General features: G+C 42.8%; 1 protein-coding gene across 1 annotated transcript in view; it reads right to left on the reverse strand.

Annotated features, from left to right (window-relative positions):
- BRINP1 (BMP/retinoic acid inducible neural specific 1) overlaps nt 1-26,438 on the reverse strand; it is a 216,740-nt gene that overhangs the window by 35,424 nt on the left and 154,878 nt on the right. The window contains exon 6 of the mRNA XM_075559034.1: nt 635-871. Within this exon, the coding sequence (XP_075415149.1) occupies nt 635-871 (237 nt within the window). The remainder of the gene's footprint in view (nt 1-634; nt 872-26,438) is intronic.

Below are 26,438 nucleotides of genomic sequence, written 5' to 3' on the forward strand. Positions count from 1 at the left end.
CGCCACAAGAGGAAGGAAAGGACTGAGTCCCCTGAAAATAAATTCCCATCGTTGGGAGGTTGTGAATTCTTTTCAGCAGTGGTTCTCAACCTTCCTAATGCCACACACAATCCTTTAATACAGTTCCTCATGTTATGGAGGCCCTCCCAATCATAAAATTATTTTCGTTGCTACTTCATAATTTCTATTTTTGCTATTGTTATGAATCAGGTGACCCCTGTGAAAGGGTCGTTTGACCCCCAAAGGGGTTGCGACCCACATGTTGAGCACCACTGCTTTAAAGAGATGAATAATAGGTAGATAGCTAGATAGAAAGATACCCATGGACATAGAGACTTGGGAATCAATACAACTATCTTTAACTTCCTGCAGTTAACATGTAGAAATGTTAACTGTAGAAAGTGACATGATCGGTAGTTTACCTTTTCTATCTCCTGGATACAACAGATACAATGCATCATACAATCCAATTATTTTCATTATTTGAGTCCCTCTTCCATGGCAGGAAAGGTTCTGGACTTGCCAAAGGACAGAGTGGAAACGTTTTCCCGTGAGCAGTCCTAGTTCCAATTATACATGAGCTCTATTCTCTAGACTGGACATTCATGCAGTGTCACTAAACTGAGCTCTCTACCTGAATTCTCCAGGTCTTTATATGCTTCAGCCCAGGACTTGGCCATGTTGGCCAGCGTGTACTCCATGATCTGGATGTCAGTGATGGGGCAGTTGCATTGGGGGAACTCCTCCGCACACTGGCACCTGCACTGGCTGTTCTGGCACACGTACTCCCCCTCGCCGTTGCACATGATGTAGCTCAAGGCTGACTGGACAAACTTCTCTTGCAGATACTGAGGGAAGATTATCTGAAGACCTGTTCAAGAACATGGAAAAAAAGGGGGGAGGTAGGGGATAGAGAAAGGTTAAAAAAGGTGTTTCATTAACAGTTTGAAAAGGTGGTGCGTAAGAATTCGAAGCTGCTACATTTCTTTGGTGTAACAAAACCAAAATCTATCTGGGCCTGCCAAGACCAGGCAGAAAAAAAAAAATCCTGTGACGCCTCCACTTGCGTGGTTGAGAGTTATTTCAACTTCTCTGATCGGAACTTTGGCCAGCTCTGAAACGTCTATTCTGCTCCATTCCATTAGCCCAGTACAAGAGGACTGTCCTTATACAAGGGCCTCGGGGTCTCAGCTGCCCCTTTGAAACTGCAAAGCATGTTAGAATCACATAATCCAACGAGTCAAATATGAAAACTAAAAAGGATAAATTACAAAATATAATTATTGAAGCCTTCTTTATCAGATAAGGTTTTTCATAAAATCCAGGGATAGGTTTTATATCAGAATGGAATCTACCACACCCACACAAGCATGTAAGGTCATTTATTTATTAGTTTTTCCTGAGAACATCCTACTTTGATTACAACTGCTATTACTACAAATGTTCAGAAATGAATACTATGTTGAGTCTGTATATCCACAGTCTAAAATTCTGGAATATAAGTCCTAATAGATTTTTCAGTTTTCAAAAATATCAGCAATATACTTGCTGGAACTTTATGACCAAGTTAGGTGCTTTCTAAACAAACACAAAATCAGAGTCTAAATGTAAAATGTTCTTATTTTGATTTTTATCATGTTCTTGATACTATAATAGCTACGTAAACAGAATAAATGATGAGGTAAAAATAATCAGAAGAAGATTTCAAAAGGTAGATCAATAAACAAAGTGAAGTATCATAATGGGATGTGCAAATAACCAGAAACAGGAAACAAAACAACAAACAATTTAAAGACCAACACCCCGCACTTCTCAGGGTGAAATAACTGCAGGGGGAAAAAAGCAAGCATTGTGTTATAATACTGAAGCAGTATTTAGGCAAAATATTAAATGCTGTAGGGAACATCTAAAAATAAAAGGAATATTTAAAATACATAATCTGTCAAAGGGGTGGAGTATAGCCTGCCAATCAGGTCACAGCTTAATGACCTCATTTGGAGGCATGATGGAGATAAATAGCGGCCTGGAGGCCAGATACACACAGACGAGCTGCTTGGTATTCCTGATGACAAGACACACGGAGCCACAGGAGAGCCCTGGAGCTGGAGAAGCCACATGGCGACCTGCACTAGTGCTGAGAGGCTTCTACCTCCACTGGATCCACAAGACCTTCTACCCACTAGTCTATGATCTTCCTGCATTCGGCGTCATTGCAAATGTTTCATGAGTCTGAAGAGGAATTTATAGATTGTTATCAGACACATAGGCTAATATCAGACTTATGGACCCGATCTGGACTGGGATGGGGTGTTTTCTCAAAATTCAGTGCTCTTGTATAGAAAACACTTTCTTATACACATAAGTGTCTATGGATTTGTTTCTCCAGTCCACCTGGACAAGCACAGTCACTCTACCAAAAAGAACTGGAGATGTTAATCATTTTGGGAGGTGTCATATGATCAAAAACTAATGTGTGTTTTTTTTGGAAAAATCAACAGGATCATATCCAGATTTGGCCAATCAACAGGGTAATATAAATATTTGGGCCCAGCCCAAAGAAAGACTATTCAATAGAATGTAACATTTCAAGCACTATCATTAATATTACATACAAATAAAGTGTTCATATTTCAAAAATTCTTTCAGCAATATATCAACAGGGATCTTCTATAAATTCAAGTAGGATTCAGAAGGCAACAAGGGATACAACATTGCTGATGGCAGACGGAAGCTGACTCAAAGGAGAGATTTCCCAAAAGATGTTTACTTGTGTTTAATTGATGATGTGAAGGCATTGGATAGCCTAGTTAAGAATGGGATTCCCAGTGGAGAGGTCTGGTAGGCTGACCCCAGCACCATAAATTAAGTGGATTCCTGCCCCTCCCCCGAAAAGAATTTGTTCCAAAGAACGACATTGACTCTGCAGCTCCGGGAGATGAACATATCTGATCAGAGCACACGGGAGCAGATGAAGGGGCAGGAGGAGAAAGTGGAGCACAGTCTGGCCCACCAGGCCGTGATGATGATGTTCCTGAGTAGAGCAGCCAGTCCACAGAGAGAACAACATGGCTGGCCCCACTATGAGAAATGATGCCAATCAGTGACTAAGGGGGATACAGGGGACTGCACCGGAGACACAGTGTGTGAATTGCACCTGACCTGATCCCACCACACCGAGGCAAATCACTGGGGGAGTGCAGCGGAAGAGCAAGGGAATGGAGTGGCAAGGTCCCCAGGGAATGCTGAAAGTGGACTTTGGGGCCAGGGTGTGGTGCCCCAACAGACTGGACTAGAAAATGCTCCTAAGGGCCAGCAAACGATCCCTGAACTAACTACAAGCTTTTCTCTTGTGAACTGTTTTGTTCTGTTCTTTGTCGGTGGTTTGTTTTTGTTGTTTAGTTGTCTGGTTGTATACTGTTGCTTTGTTTTCCTCTGTCTTGTTTTCGAGCATGTTAGTGTCTCCACAGGTCTGTCTGAATAGGACAGGCTGGATGAACTATCTGGAGGAAAAACAACGGGACTGACAGTTCCGGGGGGATTTGGGGTGGGTGGGTAGGGGGGGTAAGGAAGTGGTGTTAACAAACACAGGGACAAGGGAAAAACATGGGACCCCAAATGGTAGAGAGGGGGGAGTGGCAGGCCTGGTGGGAAATGATCAAGGGTAAGGTTGCTTAGAGAAGAGGTATACTCTAGCCCAGGTGGCGACGAAGCATGGTAGTAGGGAAGGAGGAAAGTCAAGGGAGATGGAGGAAAGAGCTAGGAGTCAAAGGGCATTTACGGAGGTCTAGACAAAGACATGTACATGCAAATATATATAGGAGGATGGGGAAATAGATCTATGTGTCTATATTTATAGGTTAAGTATTAAGGTGGCGGAAGGACCTTGGGCCTCTACTCAAACACTCCCTCAATGCATGAATACCTTCTTTTATTAAATTGGAACTCTATGATGCTCACTCTCCCCACACAAGTGCTGGAGCCAAAGTGGGTGAACAAGTAAATGTGGTGAAGAAAGCTGATGGTGCCCGGCTATCAAAAGAGATAGTGACTGGGGTCTTAAAGGCTTGAAGATAAACAAGCGGCCATCTAGCTCAGAAGCAACAAAGTCCACATGGAAGAACACACCAGCCTGTGTGATCGAGTGGTCCCGAAGGGATCAGTTACCAGGCATCAAAGAACAAAAAATCATATCATTGGCTGCACACCTCCATGATAGGATAGCTGAAGACAAATGAGTGCATAAGCAAATGTGGTGAAGAACGCTGATGGTGCCCGGCTATCAAAAGAGATAGTGGCTGGGGTCTTAAAGGCTTGAAGGTGAACAAGCGGCCATCTAGCTCAGAAGCAAAAAAGCCCACATGGAAGAAGCACACCGGCCAGTGCGATCACGAGGTGCCAAGGGACCAGGTATAAGGCATCATGCAAAAAATAAAAAGATATAAGTGTGTGTATGTATGTGTATATGTGTGTATATGTATATATGTATACATATATATATACCATATTAAATGAAGGGGGAAGTGCAGAGAGGAGACCCAAGGCCCAAGTGTCGGCCAATTGAGATCCCCTCATAGAGGGGTTTAGGAGAGGAGATGGGTTAATTAGGGTGCGAGGTAGTACCGATGAAGAACACAGCTTTCCCCCAGATCCTGGATGCTTTCTCACCCCAACTACCATGATCTGAATTCTACCTTGCAGGGCTGGATAGGGCAGAGGCTGTACACTGGTACATATGAGGGCTGGAGGTACAGGGAATCCAGGGTGGATGATACCTTCAGGACCAAGGGTGTGAGGGACGATGCTGGGAGAGTGGAGGGTGAGTGGGTTGGAAAGGGGGAACTGATTATAAGGATCCACATGTGACCTCTTCCCTGGGAGAGGGACAGCAGAGAAGGGGGGAAGGGAGACTCCGGATAGGGCAAGATATGACAAAATAACGATGTATAAATTACCAAGGACACATGAGGGAGGGGGGAAAGGGGAGGGAGGGGGAAAAAATAGAGGACCTGATGCAAGGGGCTTAAGTGGAGAGCAAATGCTTTGAGAATGATTGGGGCCGGGAATGTATGGATGTGCTTTATACAATTGATGTATGTATATGTATGGATTGTGATAAGAGCTGTATGAGTCCCTAATAAAATGTAAAAAAAGAAAGAGGAGAAAAAATGATTAGGGCAAAGACTGTACAGATGTGCTTTATACAATTGATGTATGTATATGTATGAACTGTGATAAGAATTGTATGAGCCCCAATAAATTGTTAAAAAAAAAAAGAATGGGATTCCCAAAACACTTCGCTGTGCTCATGTGTCACCCATACATGTACTAAGAGATAGCTATTTAAACACAACAAAGGGATATCATGTGGCTTCATAACAGCAGACACATCACGGCTGTATCTTTTCACCATAATTATCCAATCTGTATGCTGAGAAAATAATCCAACAAGTGGAACTATATAGCATCCTTCACAATTGTGATGCCACAGCCCTGCTTGCTGAACATGAAGAGGACTGAAAGCAGGTGGAGATCCAAGACTGCAGCCTCCAGTGGAGATTGCACTGCAAACTAAAGAAGACAGAATCCTCACCCCAGGGCCAGCAAGCAATATTTTGATAAATGGAGGGGGCAAAAATGAGGTTGGCAACGATTTCACTCTACTTGAACCCAAAGCCCATGCATACGGAAGCAGCAATCAGCAACCCAAAAGGCTTCTGTAAGGGAACAAAGATGCCACAAAAGACTTCTGCGTCAGAAAGCAAAGACGTCGCTTAGAGGACCAAGAGATGTCTCTCCCAACTCATGGCATTTCCAATGGACTCCTAGGCATGTGAAAGCTGGACGATGAATAAAGAAGACAGATGCCAAATGTCTGCCTTTGAATTGCGGTGCTGGCTATGAATATTGACTACCTCACCAGGGACTGCAAGAAGAATGAGCACACCTGCCTTGAGAGATGTACAGCCAGCATGCTCCTCAGAAGCAAGGATGATGGGACTTTTCACCTCACATAACTTGAGGATGGTACCCGGAGAAACCAGTGTGCCCAGAGGAGAACTCCACGAGAGGAAGCCCCTCAAGGAAATGATGAACAAAATCACTACAACTACGGTTGGAACAAAGCAACTATTAGGAAGAGCGTGCGCGATCGGGCAGTACGTCTTTAGATTGGAAATAAAGTCTCTATGGTTCAGAGCTGCCTCAGGAACTTGTACCAATAACTACAATATCAGAGGGTGGTAGAGAGAATTGCATGAATAATATATGCAAAATGTTTAGAAGAGTTCCTAGTACCAACAATATATACCAATCTTAATTTTTAAGACAATGATGCCACTCCTGTTATGAAATTTGATAAACATTCAACATCTTCAGGAGTATTCCAAAGAAAAGGCTACTCATGAAAGCCATCTTCAAATAGGCATGGAGCCTTCGTTAATCATTTTAAAAAGAGGGCCTATATTTTTCCTGTTAAATGGGCACTGGAGGAAGAGCAGGGGAACAGGTAGGTGGCTGTAACAGAGCTGCCGAGGGGGAAATACCGCACCAAGAATGATCCCGCGCCCATCCCAATCCAAGCCATTGTTTCGCTAGGCTACAGGACAGGGGATTCAGATGGTAAAGCAGTAGGTGAAACAAGGTAAGGGTAAATGTCCTTTCTAAACCGAGTCTACGATTCTTTCAGCACATGTATTATTGAATCATTTTATCTATACCACCATTTTCGCCTCCAAAGCAAAATTTATTTTTGGCTGATCCCAATCCCCTATAGGCATCTGGGTCTCTGGATTGCGGTTATGTTTCTGTTGCTGGAAGGAGCTCTCTGGACCACATTCTCGGTCCCATGTTTCTAGCTTGCTCATCATTTTCTTCCTCCCTTTTGTAGGGGATAAAATATTCTATTCTTGGTCCCAACCCAAAAGGAATTCGGGGAGAGCATTTTTAGAAAATTGCGTCAAATCATTTCTCCACTTGGCCATGATACAAAAGGCAGTATTACCTAGCCTATTTCATGCAACTGAAAACAGATCAAGTTTGAGGTTGGGGGTTTCTAACAGCAGCTGAAACAGAAAACTAGCTGCTATCTAAAAATGGAAACGCAGAACATGCCGAGCCGTCTCTGAGGCAAGTTTGAAAGAGAATAATGAAGACACAGCAATTAAAAAGCACTTTCCTGCAAAATGCCATTACTATTTAAAGTTACATAACCATTTCCACGGCAGCGGAGGTTCACACAGCAGTCACGGCCAGAGCCCTCTCCCGATGACCGGTGTCCAACAAAGACGCCCAGTGCTGACCGCAGCGATCGGCGCCTGGATCCCGCCGGCTTCAATGGGAGTCATAAATAACTTGGATTGGGATTTGGCCTGTGGAACCCCAGTTTGAAAGATATACAGCTGCCGGCTGGGGTAGCAGATTCTGTCCTCACAGTTCCCAAAGAGACACGCACACACGCACACACGCAAAGGAAAACTGAGAAAACGCGAGAGTGAAAAAGGCCGCCAAGATTGTAGAGCATCGACATTTTATCTCACAACACCTAGGAAGACAAGAGTTGAGTTTCACCCACACTGAACATATGGAATATTCCTCCCTCCCTCTGTCTTGTTATGCTTTCAAACACACACACACACACACACACACACACACACACACACACACACACACACACACACACACACCAGAACTTGTTAGACTTTTAAATGGAACGTTTCGCTGTGCGGCCGAGTTGAGTGGGCAGGAGGGAAAATGCAGCACCTGTGCCGCCCGGCTTCTCTCTGCCCGATGCTTGCCCACCCTGCCCAGTCCTGCCTCCCACGCGCCACCAACACACATAGCTTTGGGTTCTTTTAAAGCAGCTTTTGCGGGCTGGGACCTGGCTTCTGCTTCTCTCTGTCACGCCATGGGATGCCTCTGTTTCTCCCCCTCCTCTCAGATAATATCCTCTTGTTTACTGGAACATGCCAGACATCTCACCCTTTTTTCGGCCCTTTCAATGTGCCAGCCTGTTCTTCCTATAGTCCTGGTCCTTGCTCTGTCCTGTGACTGAGTTCTTTTCCCCTCAGATCGCTATGTGGCTCCCTGGGAACTCAGACCTTCCCAAACCCTCTGAGTTTGAGTTGAAATGTACCGTGATAAACACTCTCTTTCAGGATCTTTTGCTTTTTCCGTAACATTCATTACTGAGTGAAAGGGTGTCGTTTAGAGAGCAGGATTTCAGAGGACGCGAGTCCTGCCTGTCCACTAGAGTGGGCAATAAGGCCAAGTGTAGAATTGTCTCTCACCGCATGCGCGGCTGCTATGAACTAGACTTGATATGCGGCTGCAGTAACAGCAGGAACTCACTAAATGAAGGAAGTACCAAGGGGAAAAAAACAACTACCCATTTTCATGCTAGCTGAATGCAAAACTGCCCCATGAGAAAATTCTGACTCATGCTAACCTGCCAGGACAGAGGAGAGCTGCCTCTGTAGGTTTCTGAGATGGCAATTGTTTCAGGAGTAGAAAGTCCCATCTTTCTTCCTTGGAGCAGATGATGGGTTTGAACCATTGACCTTACTGATTGCAGCCCAAAGTAGAACAACGAAATCACCAGGGCTCAATATGAGCTCACTGGAGGAACATAATTTCTTACACCAGTGGATATCTTTGTGTATTACTAGCAGTAAGTCTACTTGAGATTTGGGAAAAGATCTGTGGACTCACATTCAATTTCAACCATCAGGGACACTGAAATAGCAAAAAGAACGTTTGGGGTCTCCCCTTCCACCCTTATACATTTTATCCCTAGAGAACTACATTGATGACCTTGTCAATCATGCCGTGTAAAGGAAACAGTTGATTTAAGTGGCTTTTCTCAGTGAGTTTAGGGACCACTGAATGTCTATTAAAGAAGACTCAATCAATCGATATTGAAGGCTCACATGGACCCAGAACCAATCTTTTACTCTGTCCTTTATCCTGATCTTTGAAGACAAGAGTTCTAAGTGTTCTCCTCTTTCCGTTAGCAAGTAGTATATGGATAATTTTTGGAGAATATGAAGAAAAAAGCTTAGCACAGTTTTCCTACTTTCTAAGGACATCAGGGAACTACAAGGAGAGTCAACATGAAAGCTCACAAGCTGCAGTGAATTACTTCACATGGCCCATCTAGCCATAGGTATTGTCAAGTCCCAACAAAAGCCTGGGGAGAACCATGCAAATGCGAAGCACTTGGGGCCCACCCAGGGGATTATGTAGCTTGATACCTGCCAACAAGGGACATGGCACCCTTGTGGAAGTGGAGCCTTGAAAATAAGCTATGTGAACCATAATGTGGGGGGTGGCCAGTTTCACAAGGGAAGAAGGGGGCTCTCACAATGACCAAGAAGGAAGAATCAGAGTGGAGTGCATCCTTTGGACCCAGGATCCCTGCACAGAGAGCCTCCTTGGTCTAGGAGGCAGGGATTTGTGATGCGGAAGACAGCAAGAAATGGTAAAATGTTGAGGCGGCAGAATCAAAACACCACAGATAGAGTGGAGGGCTTCCGGGCCCACAGAGTAACAGAGCAGAGTGCCTTCCAGCAGGATGCTTGCTTATAGAACAGAATAGGATGCCTTTGGACACTCAAGCAGAAGAGCTTAAGGACCTTTGTGATGCTGCCTCATCCATCAGACAGAGCCCACGCCCAGAGCTCCAGGGCAAGAGGAAAGTGTGCCTGGAGCACCATTGGGAAGCGGATTTCCTGATAGAAGACCTGTATCCTGAATGTTCCTAAATCTGAATTGTAACCGGTTAAAAACCCACCTAATTAAAACCAATAACATTTAAAAACCCTGAGCACAGGCATTGCATCTGAGCCGTGCAGACGTTACTGTGGATTATTGAATTCGATAGGGAAGGTGTTGCCAGGGAAGACCTTGGACGGTGGATTTCCACGGATAGAAACAGGCTTTCGTCTGTGGATTTGGAGTCTCCTTGCCCCTTGAGAAGTCAGAGGAGATCAGAGGTAGCTGTCACGCTATTTTTGCAGCTCATAATATAACCAGAAAGAAAGTCCACAATTGATTAAAACATAGAAAAGTAGAATCGTGAGAGAAATGGAGTGGGGGCTCAATAAATGCTTTTCAGGTATTGATGAAACCATTGGACTGCTATGAAAACAAAGAAAACTAGATCTGGAGCTAATAATTGTGATGTCTTTGTGGTGGGTATGGGAGACAGGTTGCACCTTGAAGCATGAGCAAGGTCTGAATAGATGAAGAACAGCCATGGCATTCCATGATCAGGGAAGACCTTGTGTAGCCAAGGTCAGTGTGCAAACACCTTGGCTCTATCTAAGTCAAGTTCAAGGCAAGAGTCTGGCATCTTAATGGGCTGGTTTTGCCCAACTGTTTTATTCTAGTCTATATTATAATTGACTAATATGTAGGGTTTTTTTCCCTATGGAGTTGCTCTTTTCCAACCTAATTCATTAAGTATTAAACGCACGAACTCTTACAGTATCAAGAGGAAGCGAGAAAAATAGATTCTATTTTGGTGGCGTATAAATATTTTCCCCACTGTTCTTGCATCGAAATGTGGCCCCCTGTAGACATCTCTGAGCCCTATAGGAGTCCCAGCTGTTGTCTTGTACTTGCTAAGTTCTGCTTGTCAAAATCTGTCCATTTCTGAAATGCATGAGGTGGCCGGAACAGCAACTAGGATTGCACCTTTTGCAGAAAGTCGGCCTGATCCCCTTCCTCGTGAAAGCCCAGGGATTTCAGACTGGCAGATAGAGGACTTTATGGCTCCAGCAGCCGAGCTGAACTCCAGTGTAATGAAGGCATGCAGGTCAATTACCCATCTGTTTGTGTTTCTATTGCTGTGAATTACAGTATCCATCGCTGACAGCTCATTGGAGTGGAATGAAAATAAGACGATAATTCACTGGGTGAAACTGTGCAGAAAGGGCGAAAAGGCTATGATATCATTCAGCAGTTCGGCTCTCCATGAGGGGTCATTTCCACCCTAGGACACGAAGAAAGGCATCCACCTGGGGGTAGAGAGGCTAGGTTTGGGCTCCCCGAAAGTGAACAATGAGGAAATACTCCCTCCTACATTGAGGAGCATTTGTAGCCACAAGACTCACTGTCTACTCTGTGGGATCTTGAGGAGTAGACCTGGAACCCTTAGATGAAAGACACAGCCAGATGGAATGCAACACAATATAACGAAAAGTTTTTAAATGTCAGAGAAGTTTTGAGGAAACCAAATCATTTGCCTTGGTCCTTAAAGAACCCTCTTCATAGGAAGGGTACAAGTGGCATTCAAAGTTGACATGGCAGTGATGCTCTTGAGAACCCACTATTGATATAGCATGTGCTTGAGTAGGATGGTCATTCACTCATGTCCAGTGCCCCCACTTACAGTGTTTTCTCTTCAAGATAATTATACACTCCACTCTCGGCACAGAAATGGGTTGGCACAATTCTCTGGCCAGGGAAGTAGGAGTCTCAACGTTGGGTGCCACATCTAAGACAAAGCTGTAGGAACCAACACATGGCTTCATCCGTTTCTCTCCTCCTGCTTTTGTAAAATTAACAATGTTTCGGCTAGAGACCACTGAAGGAGGCGAATCACAGGTGGTTTGTGACTGTCATGTAACCTAAGGGGGTTGCAGATCACCTTTATTCTACAAACTGAAATTTCAAGGATTGCCAGCACAATGTAACCTACCCAATAGAGAGATACAGGAATTGGAAAATAATGCAGCATAGGCCGAAGATGACCTGTAGCCTATGTTTGTAAACACATTTTATTAGAACATTGCCACACCCATTCATTTAAGCATTGTCTACCGTGGCTTTTAAGGGGTCTAGGGGACACAAAGCTTACGCATTAGCATTCAAATACACACAGATGCTCCGCAGGTAAAACCATGAAGTGATCTGCTTTGGTAAAGATTATAGCCTAGAATATCCTTTGGGGCAGTTCTCTTCTGCTTCCCTGGGACACTGAGTTGCAAATCTAATGCACCGTGCCTCCCAATGAAGACAAGGCAGCTTGTAGGCTCTAGTCGGAGGGTTGAACAGTTGTATTTGGAAATATATGGCAAACAAAGCCTAAGCTAGTTAAAACCTAGTCTTTGACAAAGGAGTCCTAGTGGCGTACAACTTACATTGCTAGCTGGAAGGTTGGCAGTTTGAACCCACCAGCTGCTCAGTGGGTAAAAGAGGTCATACAATTAGTTTTTGTGAAAAAGGAAATTCGTGGAAACCCTATAGGGCAGTTGTACTTTGTCCTATAGGGTTGCTATGAGTTGGAATGAACTTGAGAGCAGAGTGTTTTGTTTGATCATGACTCTTCCAAAGGGAACCATTGTGGCCCTGATTAAGCATCTCTGTGCTATTGAAAGGCTGGTGGGCTCAACCACCAGCTACATATTCCTCTGAGGAGAAAGATGAGACAGTCTGCTTCGATATGGAACACAACGCTGGAATTCCTTTGGGTCCGTTCTACTCTGTCCTGCGTAGTTGCTGCTGCAGAGCCACTCTGAATTGGAAGAGACTCAAGGACCGTGGGCAGCCCTTCACCGAGAAAGTTCGCCACACCCTGTGCTAGATGAACATTAAGACCGTCCCCAATCTTGATTCTCTCTGATCCTACTGTTGTTCATTAGTTTACTAAGCAAAGATGTACCAAACATCCGTGCGTGCCAGACACTGTCCTAGGCGATGGGGAAAGAGCAGTGAACTAAAACAAATGCCTTAGTTTCCTGGAACATAACTTTTAGAGAGGGAAACAGATCACACATTAATAAGTAAAAAGAGATTTACACTTATAAAAGGAGTTGAAGGCAGGAGGATTTCTAAATAACACTTCTGAGTTTCAAAAGTTGAAATATAAACTATGAAATTACCAAGAAGAAGATGGTTTTATTTATTGAAATCAACCTCATAAATTATAAACATGAAGATTCTCTAGATTAGCATTTCCTAGAGTAAGTGACATCACATCCTGGGGGACACTGAAATGATTGAGGAAAAGGAACTATCAAAGCAGATACTTTTCCTTTATCCTGGATAACGAACTATAGTACAGAATTTTTAATTGCCAGGGGGGCACTGAGTAAGTTTTTTTTCTGAAAAGGAACAGTTTGGAAACCTATGCTCATTTTTCTTCTTTAATCATTTTATTGGGGAATTATATAACTCTGAGCACCATCCATTCATCCATCCACTGTGTCAAGCACATTTGTACATTTGTTGCCATTATCATTCACAAAAAATTTGCTTTCTACTTGAGCCCTTGGTATCAGCTCCTCATTTCCCCCCTCCCTCCATGCTCCCCCCTTCCTTATGAACCCTTGATAATTTATAAGTTATTATTTTGTCAGATCTTACACTATCCAATGTCTCCTTTCACTCACTTTTCTGTGTCCATCCTCCAGGAAGGAGGTTATATGTAGATCCTTGTAATTAACTCCCTGTTTCCATCCCACCCTACCTTGACCCTCCTGGTATCACCACTATCAGCACTGGTCCTGAAGGGTTCATCTGTCGTGGATTCCCAATGTTTCCAGTTCCTATCTGTACCAGTGTACATCCTCTGGTCTAATCAGATTTGTAAGGTAGAATTAGAATCATGATAGTGGGAGAGGAGGAAGCATTTAGGAACTATTGGAAAGTTGTATGTTTCATCTTTGCTACACTGCACCCTGACTTGCTCGTCTCCTCCCCGCGATCCTTCTGTAAGTGGATGTCCAGTTGCCTACACATGGGTCTTGGGCCCCAATCTGCACTACCCCTGATTCACAATGATTTCATTTTTTGTTGTTTGATATCTGCTGCCTGATCCCTTCGACATCTCATGATCACATAGGCTGGTGTGCTTCTTCCATGTGGGCTTTGTTGCTTCTGAGCTCAATGGCTGCTTATTTACCTTCAAGTCTTTAAGACCCTAGACACTATTTCTTTGGATAGCCAGGCTCCATCAGCTTTCTTCACCACATTTGCTTATGCCCCTCTTTGTCTTCAGTGATCATGTTGGGAAGGTGAACATCAAGGAATGCCAGTTTAATAGAACAAAGTGTTCTTGCATTGAGGGAGTACTTGAGTGGAGGCCCAATGTCCCTCTGCTATCTTAATACTAAACCTATAAATATATTCACATAGATCTATTTCCCCATCCTCATATATAAATATATTTACATATGTACATGCCTTTATTTAGACCTTGATAAATGCCCTTTGCCTCCTAGCTCTTTCCTCTAATTCCTTTTACTTTCCTCTTGTCCCACTATCATGCTCAGCCATCATTTGGGTTTCAGTAATTCCTCTTGGTTACATTACCCTTGATCAAGCCCTAATAGGCCTCCTACACCCTCCTCACCACCAATTTGGATCACTTGTTGTTCCTTTGTCCCTGAATTAACACCACTTCCTTTTCCCAATACTCCCCCTCTCTCATGTCCCCCTGCAACCATCGCTCCCGTGGTTTTCTCCTCCAGATTGTTCATCCAGGCTATCTTATTTAGACAGACCTGCAGAGATAATAACATGCACAAAAACAAGACAGAGCAAAACCAAGCACCAAAAGAAAACAAAGCAACAACAGAAAAAAATGGGGAAAAAAGGAAAGCCTGTAGTTAGTTCATGGATTGTTTGTTGGCCTTTAGGAGTGTTTTCTGGTGGAGTCTGATGGGGTGCCATGCCCTGGTCCCAAAATCTATTTTTGATATTCCCTGTGGACTTCATTGCTCTATTACCCTTGCTGTTCTATCGCACACCCTTAGTGTTTTGCCTCGGTGTGGTGGGTCAGATTAGACACAATTCCCACACTGTGTATCCAGTGTTGTCTCCTGTAGGGCTATGCATCAGTGAGGGATGTCATGTCACATAGTGGGGCTGGCCACATGGTCTTTTCTGTGAATTGGCTGCTCTAAGTGGGGATATCAACCTCAAGGGTTGGTGGGCCAGGATGTGCTTCACTCCCTCTTCCTCCCCCTTCATTTGCTCCTGTGTGCTCTGATCAGACATGGCCCTTTCCCTGAGCTGCAGCTTCAGTGCTGTCCTCTGAAATAAATTCTTCTTGGGGGAGGGGCAGGTGTCCACTTAGTTGGGATTGGGGCCAGCCCCTGAAACCTCTCCCCTGGATACCTATGCTCTTGATGCTTTAAGAAGAGGTTGTTTCTTTGTGAATGTTTTCTCTAAGCATTCTCAATAAAAATGAAACTTGATAGTCTGGTCTTTGCTGTATCCTGCATACCACTGACACTGTTGTCTGAACTTGGCCAGTTCCCTCCTGTCTTCACACTATTTTTTCCAGTAACTGGAAAACACTTTCCAACAATTATTTACCAAACTGACTCCTTTTCACCCTCATGCAATTTAACCATAGGATGGGGGGTAGGAGGCAGAAATGCTCTACAACTGATGTGGTAATGAATGTAAAATTCTCCTGGATATGATTGAACAATGAAGAAGAAGAAGAAGAAGAAGAAGAAGAAGAAGAAGAAGAAGAAGAAGAAGAAGAAGAAGAAGAAGAAGAAGAAGAAGAAGAAGAAGGCGGCTTAAATATATATTTTTAGTTTAAAGTTTGTATACTGAGCGGTCTTCCTGACAATTCTTGTTGAAGGAACACTTTCCTCGAGTTCTATGTTCATACTTGTTATTGTTGGGGTCTGTTCAATTGCTTCTAACACATAGTGAATTTATGTACGGTGTAATGAAACACTACACGGGTCCTATACCATCCTCACCATTGTCGCTATGTTTGCGTCAATTGCTGGAGCATATATTATGTCAATCCATCTCATGATGGCCTTTCACTTATTCAGCAGCTATCTACTTTACCATGCGTGATGTCCATCCACAGAGACTGGTCCCTCCGTATGTCCCTACAAGTCAAAAGTAAGTGAGCTGAAATCTCTCCAGACTGGTTACTGAGGAACTTCTAACCGGACCGCTTTCAACACAGAATTATTTGTCCTTCTGCCAGTTCAGCAATACCATAACACAATTCTTCTTTCGTCTTCTTTATTTATTGTCCAGCTTTTATGTGAATATAAGACAGTTAAAATATCATGACATCTTTGTTTTTTATAGTTTAAATAGCTTTTCATTCCTGTTTTTTTGAGAATAAACACCTCTAACACATGTGCTAGGATGGGAAGATGTATTTGCCTTTTCGAGCTTTGGTTTTCCACAGATAAAACCCCAGCTCCTTCCCCTCCAGCACATGGCCCTCTGCTTGGCCACACAGGCCTGGCCTTGAAGTGATTCAGGCATGAAGCTTGCCCCGCTAGAACGGCTCCTCCAGAAGATTACTGATGTGGGCATCCATTTTCCTTTCAGCATACTTTTCTTGAATTGTCCTTGATCACTTTTTATTTGATAACTCTTGCACTTCAGGAGTCAGTTTAGCCCCCTTCTTCCAGCCAAGAGCAGTGTACAGTGGGACTCATACCACTGGCTGGCAGTGCCATGCGCTGTTAATGACCACGAGCACAATGCAGTTCCTCGCCAGGTCTTGGTTCCGATCAGCTCATTGTTGGGTGGATTCTAGACAACATCAATGCTCCCTGGTTTTTGAGAACAACCCTCTGGGGGCCCAGAAGTTCCCCACATTCAGCCTTAGGGCCCTGCACTTCTTGTTACCTCCTCTCAAGTGAACTGTGTGGAAGAGGCAGGTGCCAATCTTAGTGCTGGCAGCTGAGTGTCCCAGGTCATGCTTCCCTTTCTTGTGGGAGGGCTTTCACTTGCCCCTGGTCTTGTGGCCTGATGCCCATCGCTTGGTGCTGACTGGAAAGAGCTAAAGAGGTCTTTTGCAGCAGATTTTCCCAATTCAATATGTAAGAAAGCAGCATCAGGATTAGCGGAAGACTAACATCAACTACGAAGACAACACAACATTGCTGGCTGCAGCCTTCTGTATAGATGATACTGAAAACAAGAATCCTCAAAGTGAATCAGTATGTAATGTCCTGATGCACAATGAACGTACTGAAGTATTTAAATTTTTCAATTTACTTGAATCCACAAATCACTCATGGAAGCAGCAGGCAGTAAATCAAGTGTTACATTGTATTTCAGGGCAAATCTATGGCATTGGGCTGCTCTCAGAATACCCCAAATTACATTGACAGAGTGGATCACAATCGGAAAGTACTGTTTGATTAGTACTAATATATTCTTAGTACCATTTTCTTATGAGAATGGAATGTTCATAAGAGCTGTGGACCTACCCGTATTCTCACTGGTGAATTCATACTACTCAGCACAGTCCATTGTAAAGCTCAATACCTGTTTTTGGACCTGTGGTAACCCCGTAGCACAGCATGAAAGATTACTTGAAGCAACTCACAGTTATCTAAAAATTAATTAAGATAATTGGGAGGTTCACCTATATGAAAAGAAAATATGCTCCTTGGTGTTTTTATTGAGATGTCAATTTATTTATTTTTTTAAAAATTGGTGTCCCTGTTAATTCCTTCGTGTTCCCTATTCAGTCTTAGTCATTACCATCTTAAAAAAACACACATTGCTGCTTAGAATTTACACAGCAACACAAAGCAATTCAACAATTCCTATACGCATGAGAGGTTTTTAAGAATTCATGGAAAATACTTATCATAAAAAAACTATGCATGGATTTCAAAAAATTGTTTTATAGCAAAATAAAGTTGTACTAACTTGGCATAAGATTCTGAGTAGAATATCGATGGGGACACTAGGATGAAAAATCAATTTGAAAAGAGCCCTGATCAGAGTAATATGAATTCGGCTGAAATTGAATCAAAACAAATATCAAATTTATGGTGACGCTGGGATGGAAGAATGGAGAATTTATTGGTGCTTTACAAAAAGTTTATGGGAACGATATATATCCCCAGAGAAATCAGAGGTTTATAAGAGGATGACTCATTTTAAGTGGAGACAATATAACATTGAAGATGAAGCCCACAGCTGCAGACCATAATTTCAATTTGTGACGAAAGAATTACTCTTGTTCATGCCCTAATTGAAGAGAATCAGCAATTAACAGAAGAAACAATAGCCAACATCATAGACACCTCAACTGATTCCACGTACATAATTCTGAATGAAAAACTAAAGGTGAGCAAAGGTTTTGATTGTTAGGAGTCAACACTGTTTCACCCAGGTCAGCTGCAGATAAAAACAGAGTTTCCAGGGAAATTTAAAAATAGATGATAAAGATCATTAGCGATTCATTGGAAGAATTGAAAATGGAGATAAAAAATGTCTTTACCCTATGATCCTGAAGACAGAGCACAAAGCACCTTGAGGTGAAAGTGGTCCAAAGTAAAAGAAAACTAATGGAAAGTAAAGCTCACTTCATGGAAGTGTTCATTTGGCCTCATAAACTCCTAGTTGACCAACAAATGACATGAAGGCAAGATGCAGTTCTATTTTGATCATGATACCACAGTGTCAAAGAGCCTACCACAGTGTCAAAGGTATCCAGATAGCTCAAAGGTGAAGTGCTCCATGAATAAGCAAACATTCAGCAATTTGAACCTATCCATGGCTCCATAGGAAAGATACACTGGAAATATCCTCCTGTAAGGACTACAACGGGACAGTTCTATTCTGTCATATAGGATCATGGGGAGTTAGAATCAACTCGACAGCACACAGCAGTAAGCAGATGTCCAAAAGTTAGCAGGCATTATTCATGAGTGACGAGATGAATCAATAGGTGGAGGGGCTTATCTCTGTCTGCATGATTTTGAAAAAGCACAGAGGCTTCACTTCACGGATCGTCCATTTCCTTTTAATAAATCATTTCACTGGGGGCTCATACAGCTCTCATCACAATCCATCCATCCATCCATTGTGTGAAGCACATTTGTACATTTGCTGCCATCATCACTCTCAAAACATTTTCTTTCTACTTGAACCCTTGGTATCTCATTTTTCTCCTCCCTCCTCCACCCTCTTTCCTTCATGAACCCTTGATAATTTATGATTATTTTTTTATGTGTTGCACTGACTGATGTCTCCCTTTACCCATTTTTCTGTTGTTCCTCCGTGGGAGAAGATTATAGGTATATCATTGTGATCGGTTCCCCCCTCCTCCCCCGACCTTCTCCCTTCTCTCCTGGTATGGCTATACTCAATATCGGTCCCTAGGGGTTTATCTGTCCTGGATATCCTGTGTTTCCAGCTCTTATCTGTACCCATGTACATGCTCCAGTCTAGCCATAGTTGAAGGATAGAATTAGGGTCATGATAGTTGGTGGGGAGGAAGCATTAAAGCACTAGTAGAAAGCTGTATGTGTCATCAGCGCTATACTGAACTCTGACTAGCCCATCTCCTCCCTGGAACCCTTCTTCAAGGGGATGTCCAGTTGCCTACAGATGAGATTTGGGTCCCAACTTTGCACTTCCCCTCATTCACAATGATAAGATTTTTTTTTGTTCTTTGATGTCTGATACCTGATCCTATCGACACCTAGTGATCGCATAGGTTGGTGTGCTTCTTGCACGTGGGCTTTGTTGCTTCCCCCCTAGATGGCCACTTGTTTATCTTCAAGTCTTTAAGACCCCATATGCTATATCTTTTGATAGCCGGTCACCATCAGCTTTCTTCACCACATTTGCTTATGCACCCATTTTGCCTTTAGTAATTGTATTAGAAGGTGAGCTTCTCAGAATGCCAGATTATTAGAATGTAGTGTTCTTGTGTTGAGGGAGTACTTGAGTAGAGGCTCAATGTCCATCTGCTTCCTTAATATTAAACTATGAATATATGTACATAGATCCATTTCCCCATTGTCATTATAAATATATTTACATATGTACAGGCCTGAAGTTTACTTTGAAAGACTGAGCTAACAATAAAGTGGTGGTGATGTTGATTGTGGTGGTAATTACATGATCAAGTATGTTTGTCAGGTTCACAGAACTGCACAATGTCAAGTTCATAGAACTGTTTGCTGTGTATAAACTGTATCCCAATGAATCTGAAAACAAAATCAATGAGCTAACATATGTAATGCTCTTAGCATGCAAGAGTCGTTCAAGTGAAGCCATCTTCTATTATCACCTGTGTGCATTTGCTTTCTGTGCTCAGGCAGTCCTTATGCTAGCAACCCAAAGTGTCTTACACGGCCCTAAAATTGTAATAAAATGCTTTCCACATTGTATTAGGTGTGTTTGTGTACATGCCCTTACTAGTCCCTGAGCTGTTAGATGGCTAAAGGCAATGCTTATTCATTCTCATGGCTCCCAAGCATCTAAGAAGAAGCAGAGTAATATGCTTGAATGAAAGTGGATTTGAGGTAGAATATGTTTCAGAGAGAACTTTGGGTCTGTGTTCCATGCTCAGTGTGCTCTGTATCTCTTCTAAGCAGGCCCTAATTCCCCCCCCACCCACTATCAAGGGTGAGGCTTGAAAGCTATTCTGACTTAATTTCAACAGTTACAGAGAGAGCTGTTGAAAAAGAAAGAACCAAGAGAACAATAGTGCTAAAAACTTGACCACTCATTTTAGCAAAAACAAAAGTACCTTTGCTTTGGATCTATGGCTATCCCTTGTGTGTCCTGAGGATGTCCTACGTCAGAGACCCACATGCTATAGACGTAAATTTAAGACACTTATTAAAAGTACAGAGGGCCTATATTGGGGAAAATGCCCACATATATAGAGATGGCTGCTCCACCAGACAAGCTACCTGTCAGCATTTTTATACAGATGAAGCAAGAACGAACATTCCAAAATCACGATTTCCTGAGAGACCATCAGAGAAGTTGAAGGCAGATTATCTAAGAACAGGGAATTAATAGGAACTTGTGGGTAACATATAGATTGTATTGCATCACTTAGGAGTTCCAAGTGCAGGGGCAGTGAATTATTTAATATGGTTCTTCTAGCCACAGTCTCTAACTCCTACCGAACAACCTTTTCCTGCATGGATATGGTATGAAGGTAGGGGAAGATACTGATAGAATTCACCTGGGAGTAATTTCAAATAGGATTCCCTGGAGTCTCATCCTGCTATGTATAAAATGAGCCCTCTGAGAAGCAGGAGGGATCTCATTACCAATAAGAGTCAGGAGTGAAGCATATTCTCTGGATCTCAGATCGCCATGCAGTGAACCTCCTGGATCCATAAGACAGCTATTCCATCAGAGGAGGAACAGCAGAACCTGGAGTCAGTATGGACTTCCCAACCCATCGAGCAAATTAAGATAGGTGCTTTGGTGTAGGAGACTGGCTTGTGGAGTGGAGTGCCCCAGGGCACTTAACTGGGAAGTTGGACTTGCTGACTCACATAGAGCTGAGTGCCTTTGGGCTAAGGCTCAGTGGAGTGAGATGCCTCTGGGCAATTATTCTGGGAACCGGATTGCTGATCCAGGGAGTTTAAACTGAATGCCTTCTGGTTAAGGCTTAGAGTAAAATGGTATATCCTTGGGCATCTATTAGCAGGCTGGACAAAACTTTGTAATGTCTTGATAAACAACTCAACCCTGAGCACACGCCACTGACATTACTACTTGTGAGCTTCCTTAAAAACCCTTTAAGGATTAGTTTTTCCAAGTTCTGTGTAGTCATTTCCATGGATATTAGAACCCGGAGTGAAGAGTGGAGAAATAAAACACAGAAAGTAAATTGAGGCACTACAGCAAATATAACTCCTCTTCAAGCAATTTCAGAATGGTCAGAGGACAATGGTAGAAAAGGTGTTTGGGGGCGAACAGGAGCTGTCATTGCTATTGCTTTCTCAAGCATTGTAGTCCCTGGAGTCCGTTGTCTAGTTTTATTAATAATGTTGTGTGTTGAGACCTTTGGGGCACAGGGCATAGCAGCCTGCATGTTGACTATGAAGGAAAGATCTCCTGGGAAAGATCTCCTGTGACATCCTGTGTCTGCCAGACCGGAGAGAAAAGAAGGGTGGGGACACTTCATTTAGGGTCTATGGTTAAGTTGGTCCAAAGGTTAGAGAACCTGCTATCTGAAAAAGGCGCTTCTAACATTCAATATGGATTCTAAAGTCTTGTCAAAACTTAAGATGCTGTTAGGGTTCACTTTCAAGCTGCCCTATTTGCACACACCAAGTGCCTTTGATCTTAGACTTGCTTCCAAAGACAATAACTGTGCCTTTATTATCCCTGTGCCTTCTCCACTAGATACCAGACAGTGTTACATTACAGTAGACGCTCCAATCCAAATTTGTTCCATTCTGCAGCTCTTATGAAGAAAAACAATTAACGTTTTATTGAGCGAGGCTCTGTTGTAGATATTAAAGATATGGAATAGAAATGACACAATTTCTGACATGGAGGGTCTCCAATAATATGAGAGAACACAAAATTATATATGCACAGTGACAATAAAGACACATAGAAATATTCGCAAGCTTCTGAGGCGGAAAAGAAGACCGCCTAGTTTGTCGGAGCAGAGGAGTTCAGAAAAGGGATTTTCGAGTCAGATGAAGGCCACACTATGTGCGTAGCTCAGCACTCACAACCGTGCAAGCTACAGAATCATACATCAGTAAAGACCTTCAGGAGCAAATAGATTCAGGTCACTCTGTGTGTTAGATCCCTCTCCAGAGGCCCCTAATACACATACAGAAAGGTAGGGTGTTGAGAAGTCCTGCAGGATAGAAATAGTTTGTGTTGTTTTTCAGTGTCAAGAATTATTGAGCTTTCCCTCACTTACACTGTGTTAACAAATAACCTCAAGTTGACAAAGGCTTACAGTCACAAAACTGTCTTCCTTGCTGGCGATACAGGCTTGCTGTGCTTTGGGCCAGCTCTGGATGTTTTCTTCATTTAGGATGCAAACTGAAGGAAGAGTCCTTATGGAGAATTTGATACTCTTGTGGCGGAGAGCCAAGAGCACAGGCCAAAACAGGCAATGTCTTCCCCAAAGCCCCTGGTTTAATCCGCCATACATAATGCTCTTTGGCGTTCCATTGGCTAAAGCAAATCACCTGGTCAAGTCAATTAATGCCAAATGCAAGGATGGATACACCTCACACAAGACAGCACTGCCACTCTTGTGGCAATGTCCTGGGGTATTTACTCTTCTTCATGGAATAGAGTAATAAATCCATCTTGTAAACCAACACAAAATAAAAACGTATTTGAGCACCAAATCATTCTTTTAGTTCAATACCTATTGATATTCTTCAGCTCTCATATATTATGAGTGTGGAGGCAAAATTATGCAAATACTGTTGAAAATACCATCATCATATGAGCCGCCAATTCTGCTCTTCAGAATATACCACAAAGATTATAATACGTATATTCACATAAAAATGTATGTGCATGTGGATAGCAATACCAATCAAGAGGTAGAAACAGCCCAAATGCACCAAACAAGGATAAACGAGAAGAGAATTATCTATATCGTGGAACGTTATTTAGTTATAAAAAGCAATGCATATCGATACATACTATAACATGAAGAATTTTGAAGCCATTCTGCTAAGTGAAAGAAACGGCTCCATACTGTCTAATGCTCAACTCAAATCACTGCCATCAAGTCCATGCTGACTCAGAGTGATCCAGAGAACAGAGGGGAACTGCCCCTCTCCCTTTCCCAGGAGTTTCCAAGGCTGTGACTGTTTATGGGAGTAGAAAACCTCCTCCTTCTTCCACCGGGTGGCTGGTGGTTGCAAACTGCTGACCTTGTGGATTTCAGCCCAACGCATAACCACTACACCACGGGGGCTTATATGAAATACCCAAATTAGGTAATTTCCTTGAAGCAGAATGTAGATTAGCGGTTGCTAGTGTCTGGGAGAAATGTAACTGGGGATTGACTCTTTAATGGTCATGAGGTGGGGTGATGGAACAGATCGAGAATTAGCTAGTGGTGATTGTTGCGCAACACAAGAAATAGACTTAATGCCGCTGAGTTGTATAAGGTAAGATAGCTACATGGTCAATTTTGTATTCAGTATTTACAAGAACAATAAAATAAAATAGAATCAAAACAACATAAAATAACCTTCAGAACTAGCATACACTTTGGTCAATGCCACCCCAGCCTAAGATCATGTTGTGTTATTTAATAGATGCTTACTGGTCCTGGGGAACCCAAGTGGTTCAGTGGGTCACACACTCAGCTGCTAGCCACAAGGTCAGCCATTTGAATGCAGGGGCGGAAGATGCAGCTGTCAGGGTAAGATTTACAGCCTTGGAAACTCAATGGAGGCAGCTCTACTCAGTCCTAGAGATTTGTTCTGAGTTGGGATCAACTCAATGGCAGGATCTCGTGGGGTTTTTGAGTATTACACTCTACTTCATTCTGGGATGCAAACACTAAGGCCTGGTGCCCAGTCACAAGAAGGCATAAACTGGAACGTTTTGACCATCCATATCCATTTAGATTAAAGCACAATCATAGTCATTAAGTCAATTTTGAATCAGAGTGACCCTATAGAGTTTGCAAGAATGTAATTCTTTGTGGAAGGAAACGGTCTCATCTTTCTTCCCAGAAGTGGCCAATGTGTTTCAATTACTTATTTAATGGTTGGCAACACAATGCCTACTCCACAGAGCCAGCAGGAGGAAACGCAGTTTTGGGGTATTTTTTAAAGATATTATTTCCCTTTGGGAAGGAGTCTTAATTAAAATTTAGTTGTATAGATGTACACTTGTGGATGTCAGACAAGGTCAAATCCATCTGGACTATAGTAAGGGCACATCATATGTGCAATGTTTGCAGTGTAAAAGGGGAGCCTAATTCTGAAAAAAAAAGTAAATTATGAGGGAAACCAAGGCTTAACTCACTAATCTTAAAACGAGACAACTACCCTATATATGTGGAGTCCATGAAGTAATTATTGGAGGTTACTTGTTTGTGTTCTGTTCTTCCTGATACTTTAGTTCTGCACAATACATGAGATTGATAAGAAATCTAAGGGCACATCGTCGTTTCGAATGCTCACACTGCCACATCCACCATTTAGCCACCATGATTTCCAACCTGCAAACTTAGTCACAAGTTTATTTAGAAAGCATCTGCCCATACGACCCTATGCTAAGAGCTAACTCCCCTGATATCTTCCGCCGCGTCCCCACCAGACACCTCTCAGTTCATACTCCTTCTGCATTTCTAACCCCTTCCTGTACAAGCTGACTCTCCATCTCCATTCTAGGGTTGCCCAGGTAACGGACACCGCTTTTTATAACCAGCTACTCTTCGAATATTACACGCCCTTTGTGACCTTCTCCTCTGATGGTGTTGTTTGTTTGTTTGTTTTCTTCCGGCTGTGGGTTCTTTCAAGAAAATGAGAATGACTATGGATCTTCTCCCCTGAAAAAAATTTACACAAACACATACACAATTTTTCAAGTAAGTTTCGGGAAAATACAAACTCTCTAAAGAAAATGGCAGTGGCTCTCAAATATATGGTTCCAATATACAGTTCTCATACATAGAAAGGTCTCGATAAATATATACATTAATAAAAAAAATGCCCATTTATTTATGGGCGCCGGGTTGATAAGCAGTGTAATATAAAAATTTAGAACAGGGGCATTGGGTCGTCCGAGGTTCAAATTTTTACACTGCCACCTAGAAGGAAAATTACTTAACCAGTGAGTCTCATTGAAGAAACCTGGACAGCAGGCTGTGTTGATATTTACAAGAGATACTGAAATACAGAAATGAGTTCTCATTGATTAGGGGATTGGGAGCACTGCCTATGGGTGATGGGAAATTTTCAAAATGGACAATATTGCTGGTTGAAGGACACGGTACACAAAATTAGTGTCATTGAATTGTACATGTGAACAATGTCGAAATGGCAAATGTTGTGTTACATATCTGTTTTTAGGGGCTATCGAGTTGATTTGCAATTCCTATCAGCCCAACGTGACGTAGTGGGAGCACGCAGAGTGTTTTTCAAGACTGTGCTTTCCATGGGAACAGATTGCCAACTCTTTTCTGCGCTGGGGTCAAAGGTTAACAGCCAAGGGATCCACTGTTGCATCAGCAGAATCCCTTAGATATGCACTTAGACAATTAAAAAAGAAAGGAATGAGCTCCAGCTCTGCACGTGGGAAGTATTCAGCAAATCGATTTTTTGGTAAGGTGATTTCTTGATGTCTTCCAAATAAATGGAGAATCATAGCTAAGTCAGAAGTACTGCTTTCCCTGTTTTGCAGGTCAGAAGACAAGTAATGTCTTGCCACAATCAAGTCTTCTCTCTTGACTCCCCACCCCACCCTCCATTCCATTTCCTTTGTGAATGAATCTTTGGTTGATATCCTTAATCCATTTCTTTTTTAGAAGAACTCCATTTCTTCTTCTGACAAAGCAGACAACAGGGGGCTCCTGGCTCATAAAGAAAAAACAATATTTGGATGCAGCCAGATGGGTGAGAGTCAGCAGTCCCATTTGTCAGGAAGCACTGCTCTTTTATGGCACAGGCCGCACAAACAGACCACAGGAGGGCAGACACATGGCTTCCTGTCAAGTGCCTCCTAGG

Source organism: Tenrec ecaudatus, chromosome 10 (genome assembly GCF_050624435.1).
Source record: "Tenrec ecaudatus isolate mTenEca1 chromosome 10, mTenEca1.hap1, whole genome shotgun sequence".
In the NCBI taxonomy this organism is placed as follows: domain Eukaryota; kingdom Metazoa; phylum Chordata; class Mammalia; order Afrosoricida; family Tenrecidae; genus Tenrec; species Tenrec ecaudatus.